The following is a 27,795-nucleotide window of genomic DNA, read 5'->3' as shown; positions in this document are numbered from 1 at the left end:
AAGTAGAAAAACAAACAGAAAAACTCATTAAGGTTCTTCGATCAGATCGAGGAGGCGAATACCTTAGTGGAGAATTTCGTGATTATCTTAAAAAAAATGGTATAGTTTCACAATGGACCCCTCCTGGTATACCTCAGCTCAACGGAGTGTCAGAGAGGAGAAATCAGACCCTATTGGATATGGTCAGGTCCATGATAGGCTTCACTGACTTACCCTTATTTTTTTGGGAAATCCCAACTGGGCCCATCCGGACTAGACTGGGCCCAAGTTGGGCCTGCAATGGATAGGGCCCAACAGGCCCAGCTTGGCCCGTGATGGGCCTCTTCCTTCCCCAAACCCCCCCCCCCACGGACAGGGGGAGTAGGAGAGACGGAAGAGAGGGAGAGGGTCGGCGGGGTGGCCGGCCTGGGTGGCCGGAGGCCACCCCTCGGTCGATGGCTAGCCGGCCGCCATGGCGGCCGGCGACTGTCGCCGTGGCCGACGGGAAGGAGAAGCAACCAAGATCATCTCGGTTGCTTGGGTTGAAACAGAGGAGACCAAAACCAATGAAAGCAAGGAGGAGGGAGGCTTACTGGCGGTGGCAGAGGTAGTGGGAGGAAGATCTCGGCCGCCGGTGCTCGATTCGGTGGTCAAGCGGCGGTGGCGGCGCTCGAAATCTAGAGGATGAATCTCGGAACAAGTGGTGGCCGCGAGGGAGTCCGGGCGGCGCTCGGTCGGGAAGAGGACGCCGGTCACCAAGGAGAGGAGGAGGAGCGAAGGGGGGAAAAGGAGGAGGAGGAGGAGGATGCGGAGGAGAGGAGGGCTTGGGGGTTTTTTTATCAACCTCGCGGCGACTCTCCGCCGCGTGAATCGCGGCGGCCGAGAGGATTCCGCGGCCGGGATTGGCCGCGGATCGGTCGGAGGGAGGGCACCGCGGGGATCCCGCGGCGCCCTCGCCTAGTTTGTCTCCAAAAGAACCGGAGAGGATCGCAATCGCAATCCTCTGTTCCGGCCTTCCTAGAATGGGGACGGGGCTGAAGTCGGCTGGGGCTGCCGACTTCAGCCCCATATCTCACATTCTCTCCTCCTTAGAAAAATTTCGTCCTCGAAATTTAACATACCTTAGCTTGCAAAAAGGTTCAGATATTTCTCCTTCATCTCGTCCTTCAGTTCCCACGTAGCCTCACGTTCAGAGTGACTGCTCCACTGAATCTTAACATAAGGAATCGTGCGCCTTCTCAACACTTGTTCTTTTCTATCAACCACACGTACAAGCTGCTTAATTTGCATAGCAGAGAACTCAAGGGAAAGTATAAGCACAACTACCTATGAAACTAAATTCGGTGTCTCTAGGGATCTAAAATTTTACCCGCTTTTCATGACAGTTAATGGTAGCAAAGTGTGACGCTAACCAGTCCATACCGAGAATTATGTCAAAGTCATACATATCTATATCTATCAAATTAGCAGGCAAGTCTCTACCTACTATCTGAACTGGACAAGTCTTGCAGACCTGATTACAAATCCTCCCACTTTCGGCAGGGGTGTTAACATGCAAATCATACTCTAACCACGCAAGGTAGGTCATGTTTTCGCACAAATATCCATGACACAATGAATGTGTAGCACTAGAATCGAATAGTATATAAGCATAAACAGAAGCAACCGATAGTGTACCTGACACCACAGTATTGGATGCCTGAGCATCCTGCTGAGTCAGTGCATAAATACGACCCTGTGTGTGCGGTCTCCCTCCTATCTGCTGCTTAGGAGAAGAAGGCTGAACAACCTGAACCGGAGCAGGAGAACCTTGCACTTGCTGGGTCCTTGTAGCTTGAGGCCTCTAATTTGATTGTGATACTTGCCGATTGCGAGGGCACTCTGCTATCTTATGACCCTGTTGGCCACATCTGAAACATGCGCCAGATAATCGTCTACAGAGTTCTGTCTTATGGGCACCACCACATACTTCACATTTAGACTGGTCTTGTTGAATAGTCTCTCCATAAGATCCTTGCTTTTCTGATTGCCCAGACCTATTACGAGATTTTGCTGTCCTACTAGAATTTTGTCCACTATGAGTATCATCATCTCTGCTCCTCTTCTTTTGTATTCTATCTTTTGAATCTTGTGTTTCCTTCCAGACAATTTCCATATTCTTGGCTCTATCTACCAGGTCATCATAGTTGGTTGAGTGCACTACGGCCAAACCCCGACGTAATTGAGGCTTCAATCCTTCTTCAAATCTCCTCATCCGGGACTCTGCATCTATGACGAGGGTGAGAGCAAACCGAGCTAACCTGTCAAACTCTGCCTCATACTCATCCACGGTCATAGTTCCTTGAGACAGATTTAGAAATTCTCTCTCTAGCTCCCTAAGGCGACTTGAAGGGAAATACTTGGAGTAGAAGGCTATGCGAAACCTCTGCCAGGTAAGTGCCTCCTGCTCGGGTGCCAATGTGCGCTCCACAGACATCCACCAATGATGAGCTCGGTCCTGAAGCATATAGGTGGCAAATCTGACCTTCTCTTCATCGGTGCACTCCATTGCTCTGAAGACTTTCTCCATTTCCTCTATCCAGGCTTCGGCCTCTTGAGGACTAGTGGTGCCTTTAAAAACTAAAGGAGCCATTCTCTTGAATTCAGCTATACTCCTTCTTTGCTCCGGAGGATCAACGACTTGCTGGATTGGTTGCTGAGGTTGTTGCCTCTGTTGGCGTACTAACCCAACGACCTCCTCAATCAGTTCGAGCACCCGGGTTTGATTTCCGGCGGCAGTTTCTGGAGTTGATTGACCCTGGGGTCCTGAGCTATGCGATGCCTCGCCAGCTTGGTTGGTAGGGGCTCTTCCCCAAGAGCCCCTGACCATCCGATTCAGGCTACGGACACGACAAGGCGGCATTCTGATTCAGTAAAAATATATAGATGTTATAAAATCATCCAAACAGAATAATACGAAATAGTTAATATAATAAATGAACATTATCTCCTTATCTGGTTCCTACCCATCTCTCAACCTTTCTGACGGATCCTACGAATCCTAAAACTTAGGCTCAATATAATTGTTTCAGTTACAATCCCTAGTGATCTTAAACCTGAGCTCTGATACCACCAAATCTGTCACGCCTCGAGCCTGAGGCGCGGCAAACGCCGCACGCCCGCACGGCGGGCCGCACAGGCGTGCAAGGCATCGGATCATATCAAAGCAAATACAGATGTTCAAAACTGACATAATTATTTAAATTTATTCAAAAGCAGTCTTACAAAATTTCAAATAACATATGCTGACGTAAGTCAAATACTCTAATCAATCTAACTAAAGGACCAATAACTGATGGAATCATCGGAACATCTAACGCACTTCCCATTCCCGTGCGATCAAGCCTCTGGATCTGAAAAACAGAGAAAATAAAATAATGAGCTACACTAGCCCAGTAAGCAACAAAATACCCCAAAGTGGGGTTGGAGCATATCAGGTCAAAATATAGGATAATGACTGGAATAAATCATAAATAACATCGTTTTACTATTTTCAAAACTTATTATCATTTTTTCAAAAATTCTGATACCAAAATCTCAACATAATAAGCTACGGCCACGTAACCCAGTGGCATGGATCGCACAAGGTGCCAAATCCACTATATTTACCCATCGATGGCAGCCGGTGTCCAGAAACCACTATTCTAATCACCGGTGGTGCGGTGTCGAAACCGGTTCCTCACAGATTACAAGTCGACAGGTCCAACGTATAATCCCCATTGGCAGGGCCAGAACAGAGCAGAACAGATCATAGCCATGCTGAGAATGCATATATATAGAAAAATAGATTTCATAAATTATCCAGTCATATTTTGCGGATTTCAGAGCATATAACAAAATTTTCAAATGAAATTTAACATGCCAGACCCATTTTACTAAATACAAAATATATTTCGAAATTCATCCACTAATAATTATTTTACCAAATAATTTCGAAAATGCACTTTGAAGCATTAAGTTACTTACCTCTTCTCGCTTAATTCCTACTTCAGATAGGCAGATCAGGTTCACCTGTTTAAATTTAATTAATTCTTTGTTAATATCAGAATTAAGCAAAAATCCAAAAATAATACTATTGGATACGGCTCAACAGGGCCCAGAGTTGGCTCATAATGGGCATGGCCCGATAGGCCCTTATTGGGCACGGCCCAATGGGCCCGCATAGACCCAGCTAAGTAGGGCCCCCAAGGTTGGCTTCTAATTAGTTCATTTATACAATAAAATTTATTGCAGGGACTAATACTTAATTTACAGGGTACTATTTTATAAAGCTCGAGTGGGCTAAATAAAATATAGTTGGGGATCTTTATGTAATAAATCTTTTCTATAGGATCAGATACAAATTACAGAAGGTCCTGAAATAACATAATGTTAAGGGCTTATCTGTAAAATTTTATTTATTGGCCAAATGGGTTCGAGTTTCGGGTTCCGGGTTTCGGATCCGGGTTCGGGTTCCGGGCTCGGATCTGAATAGGGCCCAAGTTGGATTTCGGGTTTTCTTCTTCTCTCTCTTTTTTTTTTTTTAAACTGGGCCCAAATTGGGCCTGCCGTGAACTAGGCTCAAGTCGAGCCCACCGTGAACTGGGCCCAAGTTGGGCCTATAGAGGTTCAGCCCAACTGGGCCCATCCGGACTGGACTGGGCCCAAGTTGGGCCTGCAATGGATAGGGCCCAACGGGCCCAACTTGGCCCGTGATGGGCCTCTTCCTTCCCCAAACCCCCCCCCCCACGGACAGGGGGAGTAGGAGAGACGGAAGAGAGGGAGAGGGCCGGCGGGGTGGCCGGCCTGGGTGGCCAGAGGCCACCCCTCGGTCGATGGCTAGCCGGCCGCCATGGCGGCCGGCGACTGTCGCCGTGGCCGAAGGGAAGGAGAAGCAACCGAGATCATCTCGGTTGCTTGGGTTGAAACAGAGGAGACCAAAACCCATGAAAGCAAGGAGGAGGGAGGCTTACCGGCGGTGGCAGAGGTAGTGGGAGGAAGATCTCGGCCGCCGGTGCTCGATTCGGTGGTCAAGCGGCGGTGGCGGCGCTCAAAATCTAGAGGATGAATCTTGAAACAGGTGGTGGCCGCGAGGGAGTCCGGGCGGCGCTCGGTCGGGAAGAGGACGCCGGTCACCAAGGAGAGGAGGAGGAGCGAAGGGGGGAAAAGGAGGAGGAGGAGGAGGAGGATGAGGATGCGGAGGAGAGGAGGGCTTGGGGGTTTTTTTATCAACCCTCGGGGCGACTCTCCGCCGCGTGAATCGCGGCGGCCGAGAGGATTCCGTGGCCGGGATTGGCCGCGGATCGGTCGGAGGGAGGGCGCCGTGGGATCCCCGCGGCGCCCTCGCCTGGTTTGTCTCCGGAAGAACCGGAGAGGATCGCAATCGCGATCCTCTGTTCCGGCCTTCCTAGAATGGGGACGGGGCTGAAGTCGGCTGGGGCTGCCGACTTCAGCCCCATATCTCACAAATATCTTGAAGAAATTTGTAATTTGATACTTATTAATAAATAAGATTGGGCAATTTGTTTTTATTCATGTTTGTATCTGTCCGTAAATCGTCCAAGAAATTAATAGATGATGACACATATTCTCAAGAAGTTGAGAATTTGAGGCATATGTCATTAGGAATTAATTTCTAAATGCTCCTAATCGATGGATCCATCATGAGGGATGGTGATCGATCCACTGAGATTAGTGCAGAGATCACTTAGTCAGATGGACGAGTCTTGAATCCACGGTGTAGAGACACTGGAGTGATTATGCGAGTACTTGTTAGAGAACAAGGTACTGAGCGTGACCAAAAATAGTAGTCACATGGATGTCTATCCACTCGTCAGTGACTACTTATGCTGCAGTTGTATGACTGGTCCTTTGACCTGCAATGCCTCAGCTATTCACTGTGAGGTTGCTGTAGTTTGACGAGCATGTGAACTTGGGCCCTAGCCATTCGGGTCCTTGTAGTGCGGATTGGCTACAGTAGGTTCATTTTGGAATAGGGTTGCATCTAGATGGGATCTATTGACCTTGATAGATTAGGAGTGATCCTATGTGATTTATGAGACTGAGTTCGATAAATTTCTGGCCAGGTATTTTGGAAAAAGAGTTTTCCATATCTCGAACTGGAAGTCATATAAATTTGACATATGACGGACGATGGAGTTTGACGAGATATCCATAACCTCCGTCACATCGGGATCCATGATAGAAGGTCTGTCTAAGCCTTCTCAAGACATGGACGGGCACTGGCACTGAAGTCTGGAATCCTGAAAGCTCCACCATTCTTCAACTACTGCTATCTATTCAAGCCCTTGTTCTCAATGAGAAACCATATTTCAATGAGGCTGGATATGACAAACAGATTGGTAGAGCTGAGGGTGAGAAGAACTCCATCACATATAATGAGAATGCTTTTATACTGTCATGCAAGTCGATGTTATACCTCTTGCAGAACCCACCTAAGGTAGCCTCTCATCTCTGATGTGTAGTATTTTATAGTGAAATGAATCTGTTAGAAGATACGATGGCTTCTTCCAGTGTCCATTAAACTACTTTGTAAGCTTCAGCAGCTCCTAGATCCCAACTGACTTGTTTGTTTACACTCACTGCAGCATTTTGAGGCACTTGTGGAGGAGCATTTTATTCGTAGGTCACATGATATTCTTGTTGCCTGCAAAGCTTATTTGGGCGGAGCCAAATCAAATTGGGTTCGACCCAAATTGATTTGGGTTCATGATTGGGTCAATTTGATTAAACCAAGGATTGTGCGGATTTTAAAGACCACATGTCGTCGTAGGATGAATATAACTTAAGTCATGTTCACACTATGCAGACTTTAAAGTCCACATGGCGTTGTAGGATGCATGCTCCCAAATCAATTAATTCTCCTAATGAAATTAGGAATCCTAATGTGATTAGAAAATTAATCAATTGATTAAGTGGACACATATCATGCATCTATGAGCACAAGAATTGGACACTTGGCATTAATCTAAGGGTGGGTTATAGTCCCATACTCCTAATAAGATTAGGAGAAGCCCTAAACCCAATCTATAAAAGGGTAGCAAGGGAGACATTATGAATCAATTCTCTCCTCTTTCTTTCCACGCCACCCTTTCTCTTTTCTTCTCCCTTCCCACGGAAGCAAGAGGCTTCCCCTCTTCTTCCCACGCAGCAAGGGAGATTAAGTTCATCTTCTTCCAAGTGTTGGAAAGAAAGAAAGAAGAAGAACCTAGGAAGAGATCAATTCGCCCAAGAAAAGAAGGAGTTCTTTCCTCCATGCCCAAGCCCATTCTTCCTCCTTCTCCATGGCAGCAAGGGGGTCCTCTGCATCCTCTTCTTCCACGGCATCAAGGCAAGGAAGATCCATGCGCAAAGGTTCCTCCTTCCTCTTCCTCCATTGCGAGTAAGATCAAAGAAGAAAGAGTTCTTCTTCAAGGAGGTATGTTGCAGATTTCTTCTAATCTATTTGATAGTCATGAGAGGTCTTTGCAAGGAGCTAGTACTCCGGTAAGACCCTATCTTAGATGATTAGATCCTCATGTGGATACCTGTAGAGGCCGGACACAAGTGCAGCTTAATCAGGAACCTAGAAAGATCATCGGGCTGCGGTGTTCTATACCTGCAGATTTTTGAAGATGAGATCTTCAAATTTATAACTTTTGATTTTTATTTCAATTTTATAAATCTTAATCAACTCTCATCAGATCCTAATCTTTCCTCCCTAATGAGTTCAAAGATCTTCTGAATTTGGATCCAGAAAATTTTTTGAATTCTACAATCCGAGGCGCGTTCATACGATGAACGACGTCCCTTGGATTCTTTCCAATCACTTTTAAGTAAGGATTGTGATAGAATTAAGTAAGGAGTGTAGCTGATTTTAGAGGGATGAATCAAAGAGTGATTGACTCTTGAAATTATTCCTTGTTTGTATGGGCATGAGATGTATATTTAAAGGGCCCTGGCGTGAAGCATAGGAGGATTGAAGTCCCCTTGCAGCCGGCCACCCTTCCTCCCTTCTCCTCCCTGGCGTGAGCAAAGAAAGAAGAAGAGGCGTCTTACTCATCTTCTTCCTCCTCCTTCTTCCTCTCAAAGTAATCAAGGAGTTGATTAAAAGGAGAGAAATTCAGCCATCAAAGGTGATCTCTGCAAGGAAGCTAGCACCCCGGTAAGATTTTGGAGCGATCTAATCCTCGTATGAATACCTGTAGAGCGATCTGATCCTATGATCATCAGATAGCGGTGAAGCTCTGCCCGCTTAAATGTAAAGATTAAATCTTTATAAACTCTATACAATTAGAAATTATAATAGATTTGAAATTAATCTAGTCTTTTAATTTTAATCTTCCCTTTAGATTTCATAAATTTGAGTTAGAGAACTCTAGAAAATTTTTGAAATCGACGTTTCCTAGAACGTTCATGAGATGAACGATCTCGCGCGTCTTTCCGCTGCAATCGTCGCGATGCGTGCGGAGGTAATCCGACAGAGATTAAATTCAATATGAAAGAAGTACACTCTCTCTTTGAACCCCAATTATATTAAGCCCTGCAAGTGATGGCTTTATATATATATATATATATATATATATATATATATATATATATATATATATATATATATATATATATATATATATATATATATATATATATATGTACTTTCTATTACTTAGCTAAATGTTACTCTTGTTGGGCTTCAACAAGGCTGCACACAAACAAACGACGAGAAAATGGAATACCAAGGGCTTGTTACTCTTGTTGTCTAGACTATCCAGACTCCACCTCTCCAAAAGATAAAAGATTTCTTATAACTATATCCACTACCTAGATTCAAAGTAACCATGGAATGTTCCTTGTTGATGCTTCTATGTATTACAATTCCCAGATTAGCTTGGAAAAGAGAGAGAGAGAGGGCAAGTTTTATCTTGTCTCAAGACTAGACTGTAGAATGACATACTATGCAGAGTAGATCGACCATGTTGGCCCAAAATCTGAGACAAACATTAAACAAAAAATAAAAAAGACACACTAAAAGAAAAATAATTAGGTGAGAGAACAAATATTTTATTAAAAAATTGAACCACACAAAAAAGCTCTCTCTTACGAAGAAGGACGACTCTCACTCTCTCATCTCTCTTTTCTCATGCCACACTAAAGGAGACACCAAAAGCCTCTTTAAATAGAGCATCTTATGGGCAGAAGGTTTGATTCCTATTCAAATTCAAAAACCAACACCTACTAAAAGATAAGACTAGAGACCTATTTTAAAAGGAATAACTAAGTAGAATAAAACTAGAAATAGAATCCTAAAATCATTAAAACTAATTATCAACTAAACAAGAATTCTAATAGGATTAAGACTTGGCAATGAATCTCAATACTCTCCCTCATTGCGAAGTCTGTGCCAACAACATTGAACTTGTCAATTTTATGAAATGCTTCAAGTATCTACATATGAAATCTAATCTTCATGCATGGAGTCTTCTAATAGTTCAAACTTTGGAGTAGCTTCAAAACAATTAGTATACTAAAAACCTTGTCGAGTATCAAGTCATAACATAAATTATCTCCACCAAGCATGTATTCTTCTGACTTGATCTCTGAAACTACTTCAAAATTTGTTATATTTTCAACATCATGGTTGATTAAATCTTCATAAGAAATATCTATATCTCAGATAGCTTCAACACATGACTCTTCTACATTATTTGATTCCTCGACACCGATCTCTATAGACGGATCAACTGTAGCATCTTTTGATTCTTTTTGAGCAACTTCAGTCACGATCTTTTTTGAACTTAATATAGCATCCATGTGATCAAGCTCCTTCTGCTCTAGATTTTCTTCTGGACTTGATTGATCCTCAGGCTGATCAACGTTGCCATATTCTGAATCTTCCAAGCTTGAACTAGTCTTTAATTGATCAAGCTTTCCCTGATTCAAATCTTGAAGTCTGTTTCGACTTACATAAACCAATCTACTAGTTATCTTCTCTCCCCCATGCTCTGAAGTAAAGGACGCAACATTAGATTGTCGGAGCTTCACCGTGCAATCTTGAATTTTGTGGCCAATTTTTCTACACCTATGATAATTCTTCTTGAATTTGTAATTTTTTTTTCTGATTAGGATTCTTATCTTTCTCAAATTCTCCAACTAGTATTTTTTAAAATTTTAAATTTGTTATTCCATTTCTTATTTTTATTTTTACTCCCAAAAAATAAGATCTCTTCTTTTTAAGGGGATATAGTCAAATCACATATATGAGTATCAAGTGCTTCTTAATTAACAAGTATATTTTCTAACTCTGCTAATGTAGGTTGTTGAGTCCATCCAGAAATAGCAAGCATATAAGCACTATACTCCTTATTTAAACTATGAACAAACAATCTACCCCATTTATTTTCATCATAACGAGAATTTAGATCAAGCATATCAAGCTCATCAAACAATTTCTTTTCTTTGAGAAAATATTGGAAGATTGTAAGATTACCTTACTTGAGAACACCAATCTTATTCTCTAAAAATTAAAACCAAGCCTCATTAGACTTCGAGTGGAGAGGAGCAAGAATATCCTATGCTATTTTTGGCCCCTCTATACCTTAAATATGCTGATAATTTTCTTCATCCATATTAGTCCTAAGAATATATATAGCGTTTCCAGCATTGATCTCTCACTTTTTTCTCACTTCTACATTGTCAGGAGTTTTTGGTGGATTTACCGTATCTGTCCTATTCACAAGCTTCTATAATTTTTACTTAATCAAATAAGATTTGATGTATGCCTTCCAATATGCATAATTGGTGTTGTTCAATTTTTTGATCTCAATGCTAGAGATGGTAGTAGCTTCAGCCATGACAATTCACCTCTTGAATCACCAAACAAGAGTCCACATGCGTGCACCGCTGCACAGCAAATTACTGAAAGCTCTTTACTACGCGATCTACGAACACACAAATAATCGATGTCCAAGCCTATGGCTCTGATACCATATAGAACGGCATGCTATGTGGAGTAGATCGACCGTGCTAGCACAAAATCTAAAATAAATACCAATAAAAAACAAAAAAGAGACACTAGAAGAAAAATAATTAGAAGAGAAAAAAATATTTTATTAAAAAAATTGAGTCCCACAAAAAGGTTCTCTCTCATGAAGAAGAACAACTCTCATTCTCTCGACACCAAAGGTCTCTTTAAATAGAGCATCATATAGGCGAGATGTTTGATTCCTACTCAATTTCAAAAACCAACACCCACTAAAAAATAAGACTAGATAACTATTCTAGAAGGAATAACTAAGTAAAATAAAAATAGAAATAGAATTGTAAAATCATTAAAATAAATGATTAACTAAACAAGAATCCTAATAGGATTAGGACTTGGCAGTGAATCTCAACATGGACTTGCAAGGATAGAGAGATTGTTTTTGGTTTTTGGATTTCCATCGAAAGGATGTAATTTGTGGATTCATGTTGAAGGCATTTGTATGTTATGACTTGTAGGGTCCAAGGATGCAATATATATGGTTTAAGAACAAAAATTGCTTCTAAGCTCTTCAACTTGTCAATCAAGAGAGTTGACCATGTGGTCTGAGATGGTGCTGGATACAATCAGAAAACAACTAACAGAGTATTTGTCATAAGTGTTTGCTCCTCATTATGATTAAACAGGCTTAACGGTTACAAGGATGGCCAGATATGATTTGCTTGTGATGTTCTTGAATCAGGGAAAAGCTTCAAGGAACCTACTATGCCTATCCAAGAATTTCATCAAGCCCTCAACTGCTGATCCGGAGACTTCATAATCAATCGATCCACCATGTTTGGTAACACACTCACATATTGCACCAATCTTTTATTGCTGCATGGTACGAGAATTGTTTTGTATGCAGGAATCTTGTTGAGATACGGAGGGCTTGACTTGTTCCCTGATTTGTTAGTCCTATAAATTGTGAAAGAATTTGCGTGTGCGTTTTAGTGGTGCATGCTGTCCGATCAAGCTCGAGATTTACCGAGGAAGCGCCACAAAGCTCGGCGGGCAAGGAGTTGGGCTTTGTTTACAAGAGAACGGTCGGCCCATCTAAGTGGACCCTAAGATGCCACCGTCTCTATCGCTGCACTCAATAGTTCTATCGTCCCTCACGCGGACTCCCGTCCGCAGGAGGCTGAATAAAATCGCAGGGGTAGATCGCCTGGACTTGTTTGGCCTGATGTTTCGAGGGGCAGAGGCGAAGAAGGGCTTTCTTCCGATCCAATACCGTTTAGCCGATGGTCGCCTCTCCGACCATCTGAATCCTAATCAATCCCGTCTCTCCGAGCAGCAATCTAAAGAGAAATAAGAGGGGTGGAAAAATAGTGGTTGAAATGGGCGGTAGCGGCGGCGGAGAAAGGACGCCGGAGGGTTCGGAGGAGCAGCAGAAGCGGTCGGAGATATACACGTACGAGGCGCCGTGGCACATCTACGCGATGAACTGGAGCGTGCGGCGGGACAAGAAGTACCGGCTGGCCATCGCGAGCCTCCTGGAGCAGTTCCCGAACCGCGTGGAGATCGTCCAGCTGGACGACTCCACCGGCGAGATCCGCTCCGACCCGGCCCTCTCTTTCGAGCACCCCTACCCCCCCACCAAGACCATGTTCGGCCCCGAGCGCGACTGCCTCCGCCCGGACCTCCTCGCGACCTCCGCCGACTTCCTCCGCATCTGGCGCATATCGTCGGATGACGAAGGCGACGACGAGAACAACAAGAAGAGCAACTCCTCCTCCAAGTCGTCGTCGCGCGTGGAGCTCCGGTCCCTCCTCAACGGCAACCGCAACTCCGAGTTCTGCGCCCCCCTGACCTCCTTCGACTGGAACGAGGCGGAGCCGCGCCGCGTGGGCACTTCCTCCATCGACACCACCTGCACCATCTGGGATATCGAGCGCGAGGCCGTGGACACCCAGCTCATCGCCCACGACAAGGAGGTCTACGACATCGCCTGGGGCGGCGTCGGCGTCTTCGCCTCCGTCTCCGCCGACGGCTCCGTCCGCGTCTTTGACCTCCGCGACAAGGAGCACTCCACCATCATCTATGAGTCGGCTGACCCCCCGGAGACCCCACTCGTCCGCCTCGGCTGGAACAAGCAGGACCCCCGCTACATGGCCACCATCATCATGGACTCCGCCAAGGTTGTCGTCCTCGACATCCGCTTCCCCAGTCTGCCCGTCGTCGAGCTCCACCGCCACCAGGCCAGCGTCAACGCCATCGCCTGGGCCCCTCACAGCTCCTGCCACATCTGCACTGCCGGGGACGACTCCCAGGCCCTCATCTGGGACCTCTCCTCCATGGGCACCGCCGGAGGCAGCGCCTCGGGCGGAGGCGGCCAGCAGGCTGCTGCCGCTGCCGACGGCGGCCTTGACCCCATACTCGCCTACACCGCCGGGGCCGAAATCGAGCAGCTACAGTGGTCCTCCACTCAGCCCGACTGGGTTGCCATCGCCTTCTCCACCAAGCTCCAGATACTCAGGGTTTGAGAGTCAGACATACAGAGGAACAAAGAAAGGTTCATCTATCTATTGACCCCTGTTATCATCTCATCATCTGTTTACTGATATCAGGGATTTCTCACCTTCATTACTCACCCGCTGCAGATGGGATAAAATAGAACGATGGTTTCTTACTTGATTTAGATTAGCGATGGGCCATAAGCCAGCTTGGTTTCTTACTTGCTTCTCTGTTGTGAAGATCTGATCTTGTGATGTTGCCTGCTGGTGGTGTAATGTGTAGTTTGTTTAGCTTGTGACATTGCTTGCTCTTAGAAGTACATCTAAAGTTATCATTTATTATCCCAGAAAAATCAGTAGATTATAAGTTAAGATTCCATGCAAAAAAAAAAACTTATGTATTAAGAATACTGCATTTTCCTAAAGATGGTTAGGGATGGAATGCACCTTCTGTAAGCTGACTTAGTAAGGACATCAATCTTATTATCTCTTTCTCATTTTTCATGCTGAGATTCATGCCAAGGACTCCCCCTTTGGTTTATATTTTATATGTTTTTCCAAGTGCTTTTTCTTTTATCTGTGATTTTGCATGTTGTCTATTGTCTTTAGTACACTCAAATATTCTCAGCAAGGTTCGCCGTACCGGTACCGAACCCCGTACCGGTGCCGCACTAGTATAGGCGTACCGAGTGTCGGTATGGTACGGTATGCGGTACGCCAGGCGTACCGACATTGGTGTACCGATACCGGTACCCATCGGTACGGGTACGGTACGCTCGGTATGGTACAGCGAACCTTGATTCTCAGCCTATCAGGTTGATGTAAATTCTTATAGCTTGCTAGTGCCTAGGGATTTCTTTACTAAGGTTAGAAATGGAAAACGACTTGTCATGGTGATAATTCCTTCTTCCAATATCTGGTACTTTTCATGTGGTGGTCAGGATGACTGGACTAAAGATTGCATACATGCATTCATTTGCCCCTAAGCAAGAAGTGAGGGATTAGACAAAAAGTTTTCCTATTTAAAGGTGTTGGGATATGAGACCAGTTGGTAATGTGGAGGTTGTCTTTTGCCTTCAAACTTTACTTCCAAGAGTGTTGTTATGAAGTTTAGAGTGCTTTGATAGTCAACATTGTTCTTCCTTCAGCCTAGTATTACTTGTAGGGGCCAGATTGCCACTCATGTGTTGTGGGTTTAATTGAAGGAGGGATGATCATAATAAGAAGTTGTTGGTGTACTTGCTTATTGAAAGTGGTTGGTCACCTAGGAGTGGGGCATTGAACTAGTACTCCAACAGGGAACATCTCATAATTCCCTCATCTCAAAGGACTTGACCTCATGAATAGAGAAGATCCATTAGTGTAAAGTCAACTATTTCGATCAAGTAGTGGCATTATGTCTATAGGATTAACAGAGTCCTTGCTGGCTAAGAGATGGTTCATATACTTAAGTTGTTCTCCACAGTTTTGATGCTAAGATTGCTTCCAGCAGATGATGCATCCTTTGGTTAACCTTTTATCATATATAGGGTACTTTTAATGATGTGGTGCTTAATATGTATTCATCTATTCTTGGAGCTAAATAATGCTGTGTTTGTAGTATAGTAGATTTTATTGTATGTAACTGACATGAAGCTAGTGCTTGATGAGTTGCATAGGCAAAAGTTGGTTTGCGGTTTGACTTGGACCTGGTGTGAGTATTGGTTAGGAACCGAGTCAATACAATATCGAAACACTGAGGTTCTAACATATGATACAATGTGGTGTCCCAACATTATTGTATCAAGACTTCTTTTCTTTCTTTTTTCTTTTTTTGTGTTTTGATGCTATTTGGTGTTGCTTAAGTTTTTTGTTTAGGATTTGGTGAGGTTTTTGGCATGGTATTCCCTTTTTTTTTGAGGTTTGGCCATTTTCAATGGCAAAAGAAAAAAGTGAGAAAGGAGATTGTTGAGATATATAGAGGATTTCGGCTTTGAGGAGGCTAGATATGAGTCCTCTTCCTCTTCTTCTTTTGTTTCTTCCTCTTTCCTTTGCGTTCAAAAGCGACAACAAAAAAATATGCCAAGGGGTTTTATCAGATAGCTAGTATTGCTCACAACTAATTTGTCCAGTCTTTGTCGAACTTGATACCAACCGGTACCAAGCAATACAAACCGTGATTCACCAGTTTTGAGGCAGTTAGGGTCAAAATATATGATCGATCACTGGACTTATCTAAGATGCTTTGTACGGACTAGTACTAACCTGTTCCTCAAACCATGGGTTGGTTGCAACGGTAATTTGTTTTTTTTAGTATGCACTCCCATATTGGGAGGGAGGCGAATTTGTCATTGATGACCTGTAATTTATTGTTTTGGGAATCTCAAGTCTACATTTTTATAGTCAATTGGGGCTTGTCCCAATGATTACACCCCTCTACTTAGCAACCAGATATTTTGGATTTGAGTCTTGGGTCTTTGGGTTCGAGTCTTGGGTGGTGCATCACCAAATATTTGAATCTGCATGATTATGAAGTATCTCTTTGATAATGATATCAATCACATCCTAAGAGGAGGTCTTAGCTTTGCAAGTTTATAAAGTACTTCAATTTAACAAGGAGTTCCATTATTGCAAATCTGATTCAGCGTATCATATTATAGATGTTTGTTAGTCGTTGATGCATGTGACATGATGTTCTAAGATACATTAGTGCTACATATTGCATGCCTTGAACATATCCGATACATATTAGAAAGTAGTACTCAAGGTATTCCATACCAGCCCGAATCGAACAATATAAGGCATATCGTACCATTCCGGCTCTATATCCGATACGGATGGCGTACCGACATTTGGTACGCCAAAAATATTCTGTACCATACCGTACCAATACTGTGCTAGTATGGCAATGGTACGGAGTCTGGTACCAAAACAAGAGAGAAGAGGAAAGTGGGGACTTGTTGATCCGAACGAGGAAAGTTGGGACACGTAGCCTTCGTCCTGATCGCGAAACAAGAGAGAAGAGTTGAAGGACAATGGGAATTAATTGGAAGAACCTTTTAAAATCTGGTGCATTCTCTGTTACAGACACTGTACCTTTACCACAGAGGCTTACAATCCCATTTTAAAACTCCATAACTCTTCTTGCTCTTTTTTCTCCAGACCTCAGCTTTTATTTCTCTTCCCCTCCAACTGATTAACGTGGGGCTCGGGCTACTACTTCTCACTGGCTCCTCTACGTCCCACGTCATTGCAACAGAAGCCGTGCCTGATTCGAAATAGCTCGGGTGAAGGTTTCTTCCTCCGCTTAACGTGGCTCTCCCACATCCCATATCCCATGTCCTCGCAACGGAAGCCGTGCTGATTCAAGATGGCTCAGGAGAAGGTTTCTTCCTCCACGTAACGTTGCTCCCCGCATCCCATGTTTTCGCAACCAAACCCATGCATGGCTTGGGGAAGCTTGAAGAGAACGCCGAGCTCGTCATGCATGTGTCTCGCTCGTCGTGCGTGGAACTCGGAAATGCAAGGGCTCGTCATGCATAGGACTCGGTCACGTCGAGCTTCCTCCTCGTCGTGCGTGGAACTCGAAAATGCCAAGGCTCGTCGTGCATGGGACTCGGGCACGTCGAGCTTCCTCCTCGTCGTGCATGGGATTCGGACACGACGAGTTTCCTCCTCGTCGAGCGTGGGATGTAGGCACAGCGGGCATAGCGTTCTTCTTCGTGCCTGGGACTCGGACACGACATTCTCTAACTATCCGAGACTCTCTCTCAAGTGTTGGAGATCGTCTCGGATCACTTGTATCGCTAGAATACATGGCAAACATTGGGTTTAAATGTCATGTTTCTTGAAAAATAGTAAAATGATGCTGGATACTTGAGGGATAAGAGGAGTCTCTCTCTTTCTGCTTGTGGATGTCAATTTTTCTCACTGTAGATAGTCAATTTCAGAGTCAAAGATGTGGATGCTATATATAGAGTATAACTTGTGGTCTGTGGTTTGAGTGATGACCGGGTGATGGAGCTCATGGATGTTGATGCTAAGATATGGAGTCTGGACTATATTATTGTGATAATCTATTATGTTTTATAGATAGCTTTCACATGTAAAAAAATATATATTTATATTATTATCTTGTAATAATATCCTTTTTTTGATGTTTATCTTATTGGCTAATTTGTATCAGGATGTATACATATCCTGTATTGGTGTTCATCATTCATGATGGATGATTATCCAAAGGAAGAGGGGCCTCTAGAATAGGGGTATGTGTCAAAAAAGATTTTGTAAATCTGGCTTTAAATTTCTGAGATCAAAAGTAGCTGATTAAGAATTAAGTTCAATTGATGATATGTGAAACCTATTAAATCATGAGCATCCTCTAAATTCGAGTCTTCCTTGGTTCTCTATGGATAATCTGGGTTGGCCCATTTAGTGACTCATATACAAGGTTATATAAGCTAGTATGCTTGAGGGATTAAACCTTGTTTGGTGATGATGGGCTTAGACTGTCAGTATGGTTGAATCTATACTTCAATTGCTCTCACAAGCTTGGCAATTCAAAGAGGCATAGTTTGTTTCATTATTTTTCTTCACTTAAGGCCTCAGCAAATAGGATTCTTTTTTTCTTTTTTTTTTTGGGGGAGGGGGGAGAATATATGACCAAAACCAGAGAATCTTTTCCAACTGAGTGTTCGTTATATGCTGTTTTCTATTGACTCTTATCCTCTATTCATTCTTGAGGTAAGTTCGTTTATGGGTGAGAATATCTGAGCAAAACCAGAGAATCTTTTGGTTGGCCTTGTTAACTGTAGAGATTGCACTTTTGCTAATACTCGAGGTTGACATTTCATTTTGAATCTAAACCTGAATCTTCGTCTTTTAGGGTCTCATTTGAGATATTGGAAAAAAAGGGAGAGAAAGTTGCTTCATGGAAAATATATAACTTATTTTTTGTAGGGCTGATGAGGATTCTCAGCAGGCATATATGGTGGCACGTTATATGTAAACCAAGAATGGAAATGGACTGGCAATATATGTTTAAAAAGGATATGCTTTTACTTGGACCAGTGCTGTAAAGATATGATTTTGAGCATGAACATTAAGGAAAAATTAGTTTATCTTAAAGATGGTGTTGAATAACAATGATGTGGTTGTTAAGGTGCTAGACAGCATTGATCAGTCGATCTATGGAGTGGAATTGTAGACTAATGCAAATTTTCTTGGAGGAAATGTTATTATTGCTCAGACCTGAGGATATAATGTTCAAAGGGGGAAATGAGTGAAGGTTCTCCTTAGAGTAAATCTTTGGAGTCTGTTGACTAGAAGTTCGGTGGTTGCAGTCTATTAGACTTATATGAGAGGATTAATTAGATTATTATCTTCAGACAGAACTTCAGATGAAGGGTTAATTGAAAAAAGTATTTGTTTTATTCTTCCCAACAATGTAATGGATGTTGTCTTTCATTCCTGATGGTGGAGTCTGGACCTAGGAGTCCCATTTTCAGTCTTGTCCTGTCCACCAAGACCCTTAAAGAGATTATTTCTAGAGAAAGTTTTTGGTTGGGAAACAACCTTGGATGAGATTTTGGCTTGTGATTGTTATGAAAAGAACATCCTCCAAAGTGACATTTGTCTGTGTATTTGTATCATATGAAAAGAGGACATAGAATTGCTAGCCTCCTTTGGGTTATCAGGTCAATATATAGTTTGCCATAGTTACTGAGTAATAAATGCATATCGGATGGTTTTGAATACCATTTCAAAGAATATGCATTTGGATGTCATTAAGTTGGAGTTTTAGATGTTGGACGGCTGTAAAAGTTGGAAGAAAAGTAGAGAAGGTTTTTCTAGATCTTTTTCCAAGCGTCAAGCAAGTGTTATGCAGAACTCTTCGGTTCGCAACATCATGCAGGGAGGTTAGGTTCCATAGACTGTTGTGGGTCTTTTTCTGTAGTAAAATTGAATATCCTAAAGTATGACATCTTAAGGTTAATTTTATAAAATTTTATAGCTCATTGAAATGATAGCTATCTGGCATCGACAAAATAATGTGGGGATCATAATGCCGTAATCCAGGTTTGAGGTTTTGGCCATCAATTCTGATGAACCAAGCCAAAACTGACCCTTAAAACTCAATGCACTACCAGCTAATGGCTGGTTTCAACGCAATTTTGTTCATGTTTGACCAGTTCTGGCCAAACTTGTTGCAGATGTATGTTTACCTATTAGATTGGTATATAGTTTCAACTTGGACTGTTTCTTCAATTCTTCAAGTATGTTTGGCTAAATGGTCTTGGTTTTTTTATTTTTCATTCCTTGATTCAAGTTTCAGTTACTTAGGGATGACGAAATCTAACATGTGGGAAGCAATTTCTTTGTAAAGAAACATGAATTTTTGTAATTTTTAGAACATTGGAAGCATTTAGGAGTTCGATTCTAAGATATCCAGGAGAAAATGTCCCCTAGATGCAGGAGGCTTTGTTGGGGCTTTTTAAGAAAATTTAAGATAGGCGACAAGTGGCTTTTGTGGTGAACAAGCTCCGTGATGGTAAATTTATAAGATTCAAGCTTGGTTTTGCTAGATCTTAAATCGAACAAGCATCTAAATGGGGCAAATATTATTGAAGTCCTTTTCTCATAACTTCAGTTGCCTTTGGCATGGCTGCCTATTTTCTGTTTTTTTGAACCTAAAAACTGAAACTTTGTTTCCATCTTTTCCTAAATTTTTAAAGATGTTAACATATTTGGTATGCTTGATTGTTTTAAAAATATAAACTTTTAGAAGTGGTGGTGATGGTGGTGGTGCTAGCAACGATCGCTGTGGTGGTAGTGGAAGCGGCTGGGTAGAACAAAACTTGTTTCTTATTTCGAACATAGCGAGTCACTTTGATAGCTCTCTTTTTTCAAAAACCAGACTGGAGTTTTTTAAAAGCAAACCATTAAAACTTCTCGACAAAACCAGTTTTTTTGTCTTGGTTTCATATTTTAGTTTTTTAAACTGATAACCAAACAATGCAATAATCTCAAATAGGGCCTTATTTAAACATCCTGTGCTAATATTTGATACTTAATATGATGGTGAATAATATATCAAGTTCATGTCCATATGTTGTTTTATGTTAGTATATTCTATTTATATAGATATTTACATTTTTAGTGCGTAATAATTTGGTTGTCATCTACCAATTTAATGCAATATAATTCTTTAATACTTTCATTGTTTTTTAGAAGATCTTGTAATTTCACATAGTTTTGACCTATCAATTTGAAAACACAGAACCAGATTGTTAGCAATTTTAAACAATACAATATGCTCAAATTTATGTGATACGTGTTTTTATATGTCTTATTTTATTTTCCTCCCATTTTTCCTGATTTTTGATGTTTTCTTCTAACTTTTGACTGCAACATCAGAACTTGTGTCAAAAACTGCCAAAACTGAAACTTGCTTGGCTTGACCAGAAGTGAGCGTTTGAACCTTGAACTGATCTTTTGGTGATCTGTAGGCCAACAGGTGGGAGGGCATCCAGCAAGGTTTAGGAATCCAGTGGAAAACTTCGTGTTACCATGATAATTCTATTTTTGAGAGTAACTTGCAATTTTTTGCGAGGGAAGATTGTATTTCCTTCAAACTCGTATTGGCGCTGCTTAACAAATTCCTTTACCTATAAGGATGAGGAAAGGAGAAGTTGAATGCTTGTTTTTGTCAGTCTTCTGGTGTTTGTGGTGGTTATTTCATTCCCTTAACAACATCAATTAGCTATCAAAAAATTATGGCAAATCTCATATGGTTATGAATAGTAATGGATTATAAGGGTCTAGTTGTGCATTTATGCCCTACAAAGTCCATTTAAATACACTGCCTAAAGTCAAAAAGGGATACTAGCAATTTTATTTCGTTATCAGCTTTCCTGAGGAGGTTAGCGAAGTTATGTCTACAGTTATTAAAGATGGGTTGGTGATGGAGCAAATGGGGAAGCTATTCATTTTATCCAACATTATAGAACTTAAAGACTCTGCCCTTCTTGGACCCTTTCTTTCTTTGATTTGGCAAATTAAATTTTAGGAGGGAAGAAAACTATAGACTATGAACTGTAGCTGCATATTGTTTCTTTGGCCAACTAGGATCGCAGCTACTTAAACATAATGAGATTATTCCATTATAAGTAAACTGTTTTAGCTCGAAATATTAAGTGTTTTCACTATGTTCGTTCTCAGTAAAATATGTTATCAACATAGTGTAATTTGTTGTGGATCTTTGTACTCAGGGATTCAAGTCATTTGTTCTTGCTATCGTTGGTTGTCTGTTCAAAAAATCTGAACTTCAAAGCAAACTCATGCTTAAATTGTTGATTTTTTTGGATTGTTTGAGATTGGCAGGATCTGGGAAATGGTGGTTGGAGCATAACTCAAGTAGAGCTTTGTCTAAAACTTCCAAGTTGGGGCATTTTTCTAGTAAACCTTTTCCAGCTTCTGTACGAGCTAGAAATTTGTTTCATAATTTTTACTAAATACCTCAAATGATCCAAAAGAGCTTCCATCCCTACAAGAAGTGGATTTATCAATGGTGCAATTAACCTAACCAGACCTGGTGGTCCCCCAGGATGGAATTTGAATAAAATCCATGGAAGATACGGGGAGACTGCACACCAAATGGAAGTGCCGCTGCGATTAGATGGCATCTGAATAAAAGTCTGTGCAAGATGTGGCCAGCCTGCACGTTGAAATTACGTGAACAGGTCGGAGAGATGGCAATTTCTTTTATGGAATCGGTGCTTTCATGTTTGTGCATCTATTGCTCAATTATTCTGAGCCTTTGCAGCCAATCAAACCGAATGAATAAAGTTTTCTTTTCTTTTTCTTTTTTTTTTTTTTTTTTTTGCTAAAGCGGTCATTTCATACAACACGGGTACGAATACACCCTAAGGAGTCAGAATACAAAATGTCCCGAAGGGCACCGGGCATCTCTCTCACCCCAGCCCAAAGGGTGCCTCCTGAGTGGCTCGCTACATACGCAGCCACCCAGTCGGCTGCCCCATTGGCCTCACGATATACATGCCTGGCCTGAAATGTAACCCCCTCTCCCACCATTATCCAAATGTCGCGAAGCAAAGGATGAACACATGCATGACTACCCGGGCCCCTACGGATCCAGCTAATCACCGTGGCCGAATCACCCTCCAGAAAAACCGAGCTCGCTCGGAGTACCCGCCACGCATAAGACAGGCCCATCCATGCCGCTCGCAGCTCTGCCCCTGGAACAGAGATATCAAAAATCTGATGGCCCCCTGCTGCCACCACATCAAAACTCGGGCCCCTAACAACAAATCCGGCCCCTCCCCTCCTGCCGCCATCCATGACAGAGCCATCAAAATTGACCTTGAGGAAGCTCGGGGGTGGGGGCTCCCAGGTAAAGAATACCCTGTGAGGAGCTGCCGAAGCAATATAGGAACCCCAGATGTCCCGAGCTATCAAAGGTCGATGAGCTGGCTCTACCTGAACAATCTCTACAGCCTGAGCTCTGGCCCGCTCCATCACAAAACGTAGGGATAGCCGACGCTCACCAAACACTCGGGCGTTCCTGGCCAGCCATATCTGGTACGCTGTACAAGACGCCCTGATAGCCAATCCCCGTGTCTGAGGTGCACTAGCCCACAGCCGAACCTCCTCCAGGAAGAGATCTCTCCCACTCCAGGTGGCCCCCAGAATCCCAGTCAAGCTCCAAACCCCTCTCGCCCATACGCAGTGGAATAAAACATGATCCACCGACTCCTCCACCTCGCAGTCTGGACAAGAGGGGGAAAGGCTCAAACCTCGTCTGCACAACACTGAGCATGTCGGCAACCGCTCCCAGGCCACCTTCCACAGGAAGAGAGCAACCCGCTGGTGTAGCCCAAACCTCCACACCCAGCCACAATCTATGCCCAACTGTGAGCCTGACTGAAGGAGCCTGGCAACCTCTCCGATCCCAACACTCGCTCGAGAGGTAGTGCTCCAGACCCTGACATCTGGACCTGCTGATCCCGGAAGGGGAATCGACCGAACCCGCTCAACTAGGTGCTCTCCAAATAGCTGGCCCAGCCTGTCACCATCCCACTCTGCCTCTCCCGGCCGGAGAAGATCAGAAACTCGGAGTCCCTCCCCCACCTCAATGCTAATAGTCGTCGGCCATAGTCTCAAAGGAACTGCATCCACCCATGGATCCTCCATCACATCAACACTCCGCCCGTCGCCGATCAGCCACCTCGAATGCGCCAGGGCCATAGGCACATACCTCCCAATCTCTCGCCACATAAAGGATCTCCTCCGCCGTCCTATCGCCTGGCCCTCGAGACCCGCTCGGCCATACCTGGCTATCATAACCTGGCTCCAGTGACCGAGCGGCTCCAGGACAAGCTGTGCTGCCCTCCGTGCCAAAAGAGCCTCGCGTCGCACCAAGAGTGACTGCACCCCCAGCCCACCCTCCCTCAGTGGTAAACACACTCTCTCCCAAGCCACCAAATGTATCCCATGGCCCCCCCGGTAGGAGCCCCAAAGAAAGCTCCGCATAAGCCGCTCAATCCCCACCAGCACAGTCTTTGGCACCACTGTGTGAGCCATCAAGTAAATAGGCATGGAAGACAGAACTGACCTGATCAACGTCAATCTCTCCATCATAGAGAGAGACGATGCCCTCCATCCCTCTAGTCTGCTCCGCACCCTCTCCAATAAGGTGGCGCACTCTGCCACCCGTAACCTCCTCCCTGTGATAGGAACCCCAAGATACACCAGGGCCCCCGTCTGCTCCTGTATCCCCATAGTCGCCCTGATCTCCCGGCGCACCCTCCCCTCAGTGCTAGGGCTGAAAAAGATAGTGGACTTTTGTAGATTAACCCTCTGCCCAGACATCACACAATACTCTGTCAGTACGCCCTGGAGGGCTCTGGCATCCGACACCCGCGCCCTGGCGAGTAGGAGGCAGTCATCTGCAAATAATAAGTGTGAGAGAGGTTGGGCACCCGGGGCTGGGCAATAGGGTGCCAGCTCCCGGTTCCCACAAGCAGCATGCATAGCCCGGGAAAGAACATCCGAGCAAATAATAAACAGAAATGGGGACAGAGAACATCCCTGGCGAAGTCCCATAGTAGCACGGAAGAAGGGCGATGGCGTGCCGTTGACCAGAATAGAGAAGCTAGGCCCCTGCACACATCCAAGAATCCAATCAATCCAAACCTGGTGGAAACCAAGACTCTCTAGTGCCCTCCGCAGGAAGTCCCACCGGATCCGGTCATAGGCTCGCTCCATGTCTAATATCACTGCCATCAAACATCGCCTCCTAGAGGCTCGCTGCAGATCCCCCATCATCTCCTGAGCCAGTAAAATGTTGTCTGAGATACTCCTCCCCCCCACAAAGGCTCCCTGCTCCCGGCTAATGATCCGTGGCATCAGGCTCTTCATCCTCCCCACCATGATCCTCGCCACCACCTTGTACAAGGTGGTACACAAGCTGATGGGTCTATAATGACTCGGTTCCGAAGCGTCCACACGCTTCGGTATCAATGTGATAAAGGTGGCCTTCCAATCATCTGCCATCCTTACATGGGTAAAGTAAAACTGTACTGCCTCCACCACTGCCCTTCGAATAATACACCAATATCTACGGAAGAAGAATGGTGGGAAGCCATCCGGTCCAGGGGCCTTATCCTCTGCCAGACCCCAAACCGCCTCCTGCACCTCCATCTCTGACACTGGCCGAATCAAGGCTGTATTCTCTGACTCATCCACTCTGATCTCCGACCGGGGAAGTAGACCCGTCTCAAGTATCCCCCCATCCTCAGTCCATCTGGACCTGAAAAAGTCGACTAATACCTGTCTAACTGCCGAATCCTCCTCCACCCGGTGGCCCGCCTCAACCCTCAAGGACCGGATCATATTTCTTTGCCTTCTAATAACTGTCGATCGGTAAAAAAATAAGTATTCCGGTCACCATCCTTAACCCACTGAATTCTGGACTTCTGTCTCCAAAAGATCTCCTGCTGGCGCAACAAGGAATGGTGGGAAGCTAATGATCGCCGCAGATCCACCATATCGGCCTCCGTAAGGTCCTCTCCTCGATCCTCCCTCCCCTGGGCGTCCAAAATCACTGCCTCCACCTCCTCCAACCTCCTAAAGATATTGCCGACAGTCTCCCGGTTCCAACGCCGAAGACGGCGTTTGGTGAGCTCCAACCTGCGTGACACCCTCTGCATGGCATCCCCTCGTACTGGCACACTCCACGCCTCCCTGACTACATCCCATGACTGGGGATATGACAACCACAACTTCTCAAAGCGGAAGGGGCTATGATGCACCGATCTTGCCTCTGTCGATATCAAGAGAGGGCAGTGGTCAGAAGCAATCCGAGCTAGATGACTAACCTGGTAGGCAGGAAAACGCTGGATCCAGTCTGGGGATGCAATGGCCCTGTCGATCCGCTCCCACACTCTAGCCTGCCCAGATTGATTATTGCACCAGGTGAAACGAGGTCCAGAAAAGCCGAGGTCCACCAATCCATTCCTCCCCACAAACTCATGAAACTCCCTTCTATCCACCGAATCAGAGTATTGTCTCCCTCCTCTCTTCTCCTCTGAGCTTAAGATGCAGTTAAAGTCCCCTACTACCATTGTTGGTACTCCCTGGGTCAGCAGACTAGTCAGTTCTCCCCAAAGAGTTCTCCTTACCCTATAATCGGTACTAGCATAAACCCCGCACAACACCCACGGGAGTTCATTCGGTTCTGAAATGACCATTACCACTTGCTGAGAGCAATGACAAAATACATCCACAGAACCTAGACCCCGCTTCCACAACATCAGAATGCCTCCGGATAACCCCCGGGACTCCACTGCAAAGGAATCCCAATCACGTGCCAATCGCCGCTGAACTCGACGTAATCCATCACCGGATACCCGTGTTTCGCAAAGGAAACAAATTCCAGGATTATGAAGCTGTACTAACCTCTTGAAAGAGGAGGAAAAGGAAGGTTTGGCGGCCCCCCTACAATTCCAAGCTAGCACCTTCATAAGACTAATTACCTCCCTCCGCACCAGGAGCCAGCTTGCCTTCCTGGATTGAGGCTCTCAGCAGGTCAACAACCCTCCCATGATCCAAAATCGGAGACCCCTATCTCGAGCCCCCGGACACACCCCTTGTCACCACCGCCCCAACTGGCAAATTGAAGCTGCTCTCTGTGGTCGGACTGCCCAGCTCCTCCGAACCAGTTCTCCCGGCTTGAACAGTGGTCGACAGAGCATGGGAAGCACTCGCCACAGTCTCTGCAGAGAGGCAAGAAACTCCCTTCTCGTTGCCCAGCTCCACCATGAAAGCTTCACCACCCTCTCCTCCTTCGACACGAGCCGGTCCACCAACATCAGCCGCCGCCACCGGCATCATCAGCGCGCCCCGAGTCAACCGAACCGACCGGCTCGACGTGGAGCCTCCGGCATCCGGGGAGGGGGGGGGGAGCACCGCCCTAGCAGAGCACAGCCCATCAACTTCAGGCCCCGCCACCGGCTCCGCCGTCGACTTCCCCTCACGCATCGGCTCCATTCCGCCCGACGCAGCACCACCCTCAACCGGAGAGGCACTCGGCTGCAGCGCCGATGGAGACTCCACGACCCCCCTGCCGGGACCTCCGGTCAGCTTCGGCTTCAGTCGAGCAGGAGCCCTCGCCGGAGGCAGGGAGGCACTCCGGAAGTGTCTCCTCCCAATCTCCCTCCAGCGACCCTCCCGACCATCGAAGGACGAAGATGAAGCAGTTCGGGATAGGCCCTGGGCCGGCCCCGCCCCCAGCGCTGGACTGGGCTTGTGCGGGCTCCTAGCCCGCTTCATTGGGCTTGGGCTCTGACCCCTGGCCAACCCATGGTCCACCTGCTGGGCCGACTCATCCGGGCCCGACTTCTGGCCCATCTCCTCTGCTGGGTTCCGGGCCAACCCAGTCAACTCAGGCAGCACACCGAGTTGGGCGAACTCACCGTTCATGGCCTGCGAGCCGCTCGCCTCCCCCGTCGCCGGCGACCTCCGTCTGGCCAGCTTGGTCGGCTTTTGCCACCCCTCTGTGTCAACAGGCGACTCGGGAGAACCCACTGCCACGCATGGAGAACTCGGCCCCGGCTCCGGAGAGCGGTGAACCGGTGGTGCTTCACCCCTAGACTCAGTCGTCTTCTTCATCGGTTTGGTCCCCCTAGGCTGCCAGATCCTGGAAGTAGACAGCCACGGCCCAAAGGGGAGCCGATTCCCCTCTGCTAGACCCATCTTCACCGCCTCCTCCCCATCCTTCGACTTCGATGACGATGCCTGCTGAGCGCCATGGTCGTCCGCAGCTGC

At 45.1% G+C, this 27,795-nt stretch overlaps 2 protein-coding genes across 4 annotated transcripts; one reads left to right on the top strand and one right to left on the bottom strand.

Moving 5' to 3' along the window:
• The first annotated feature begins 12,099 nt into the window (after positions 1-12,099).
• Positions 12,100-22,209, top strand: LOC120104821 (WD repeat-containing protein LWD1-like). Of its 3 annotated transcripts, none has more exons than XM_039116650.1 (2): positions 12,100-13,529; positions 21,832-22,209. In XM_039116650.1, exon 1 carries the CDS (start codon positions 12,355-12,357, stop codon positions 13,498-13,500), a length of 1,146 nt encoding a protein of 381 aa, XP_038972578.1. In that variant the 5' UTR covers positions 12,100-12,354; the 3' UTR covers positions 13,501-13,529; positions 21,832-22,209. The 3 variants fall into 3 exon arrangements, with proteins under 3 accessions (XP_038972578.1, XP_038972576.1, XP_038972577.1); XM_039116648.1 differs by having other exon boundaries at positions 21,824-21,847; XM_039116649.1 differs by lacking the exon at positions 21,832-22,209 and adding an exon at positions 20,958-21,751.
• Positions 22,210-25,358: 3,149 nt separating this feature from the next.
• On the bottom strand, positions 25,359-26,219 carry LOC120104817. The gene has a single exon (XM_039116621.1). The coding sequence runs from the start codon at positions 26,217-26,219 to the stop codon at positions 25,359-25,361; it is 861 nt and encodes a 286-aa protein (XP_038972549.1).
• Positions 26,220-27,795: the final 1,576 nt, after the last annotated feature.

This window comes from Phoenix dactylifera, unplaced genomic scaffold (assembly GCF_009389715.1).
Source record: "Phoenix dactylifera cultivar Barhee BC4 unplaced genomic scaffold, palm_55x_up_171113_PBpolish2nd_filt_p 000117F, whole genome shotgun sequence".
In the NCBI taxonomy this organism is placed as follows: Eukaryota; Viridiplantae; Streptophyta; class Magnoliopsida; order Arecales; family Arecaceae; genus Phoenix; species Phoenix dactylifera.
Note: the sequence above shows the minus strand (reverse complement) of the source record. Positions and strands in the feature narration are given on the sequence as shown.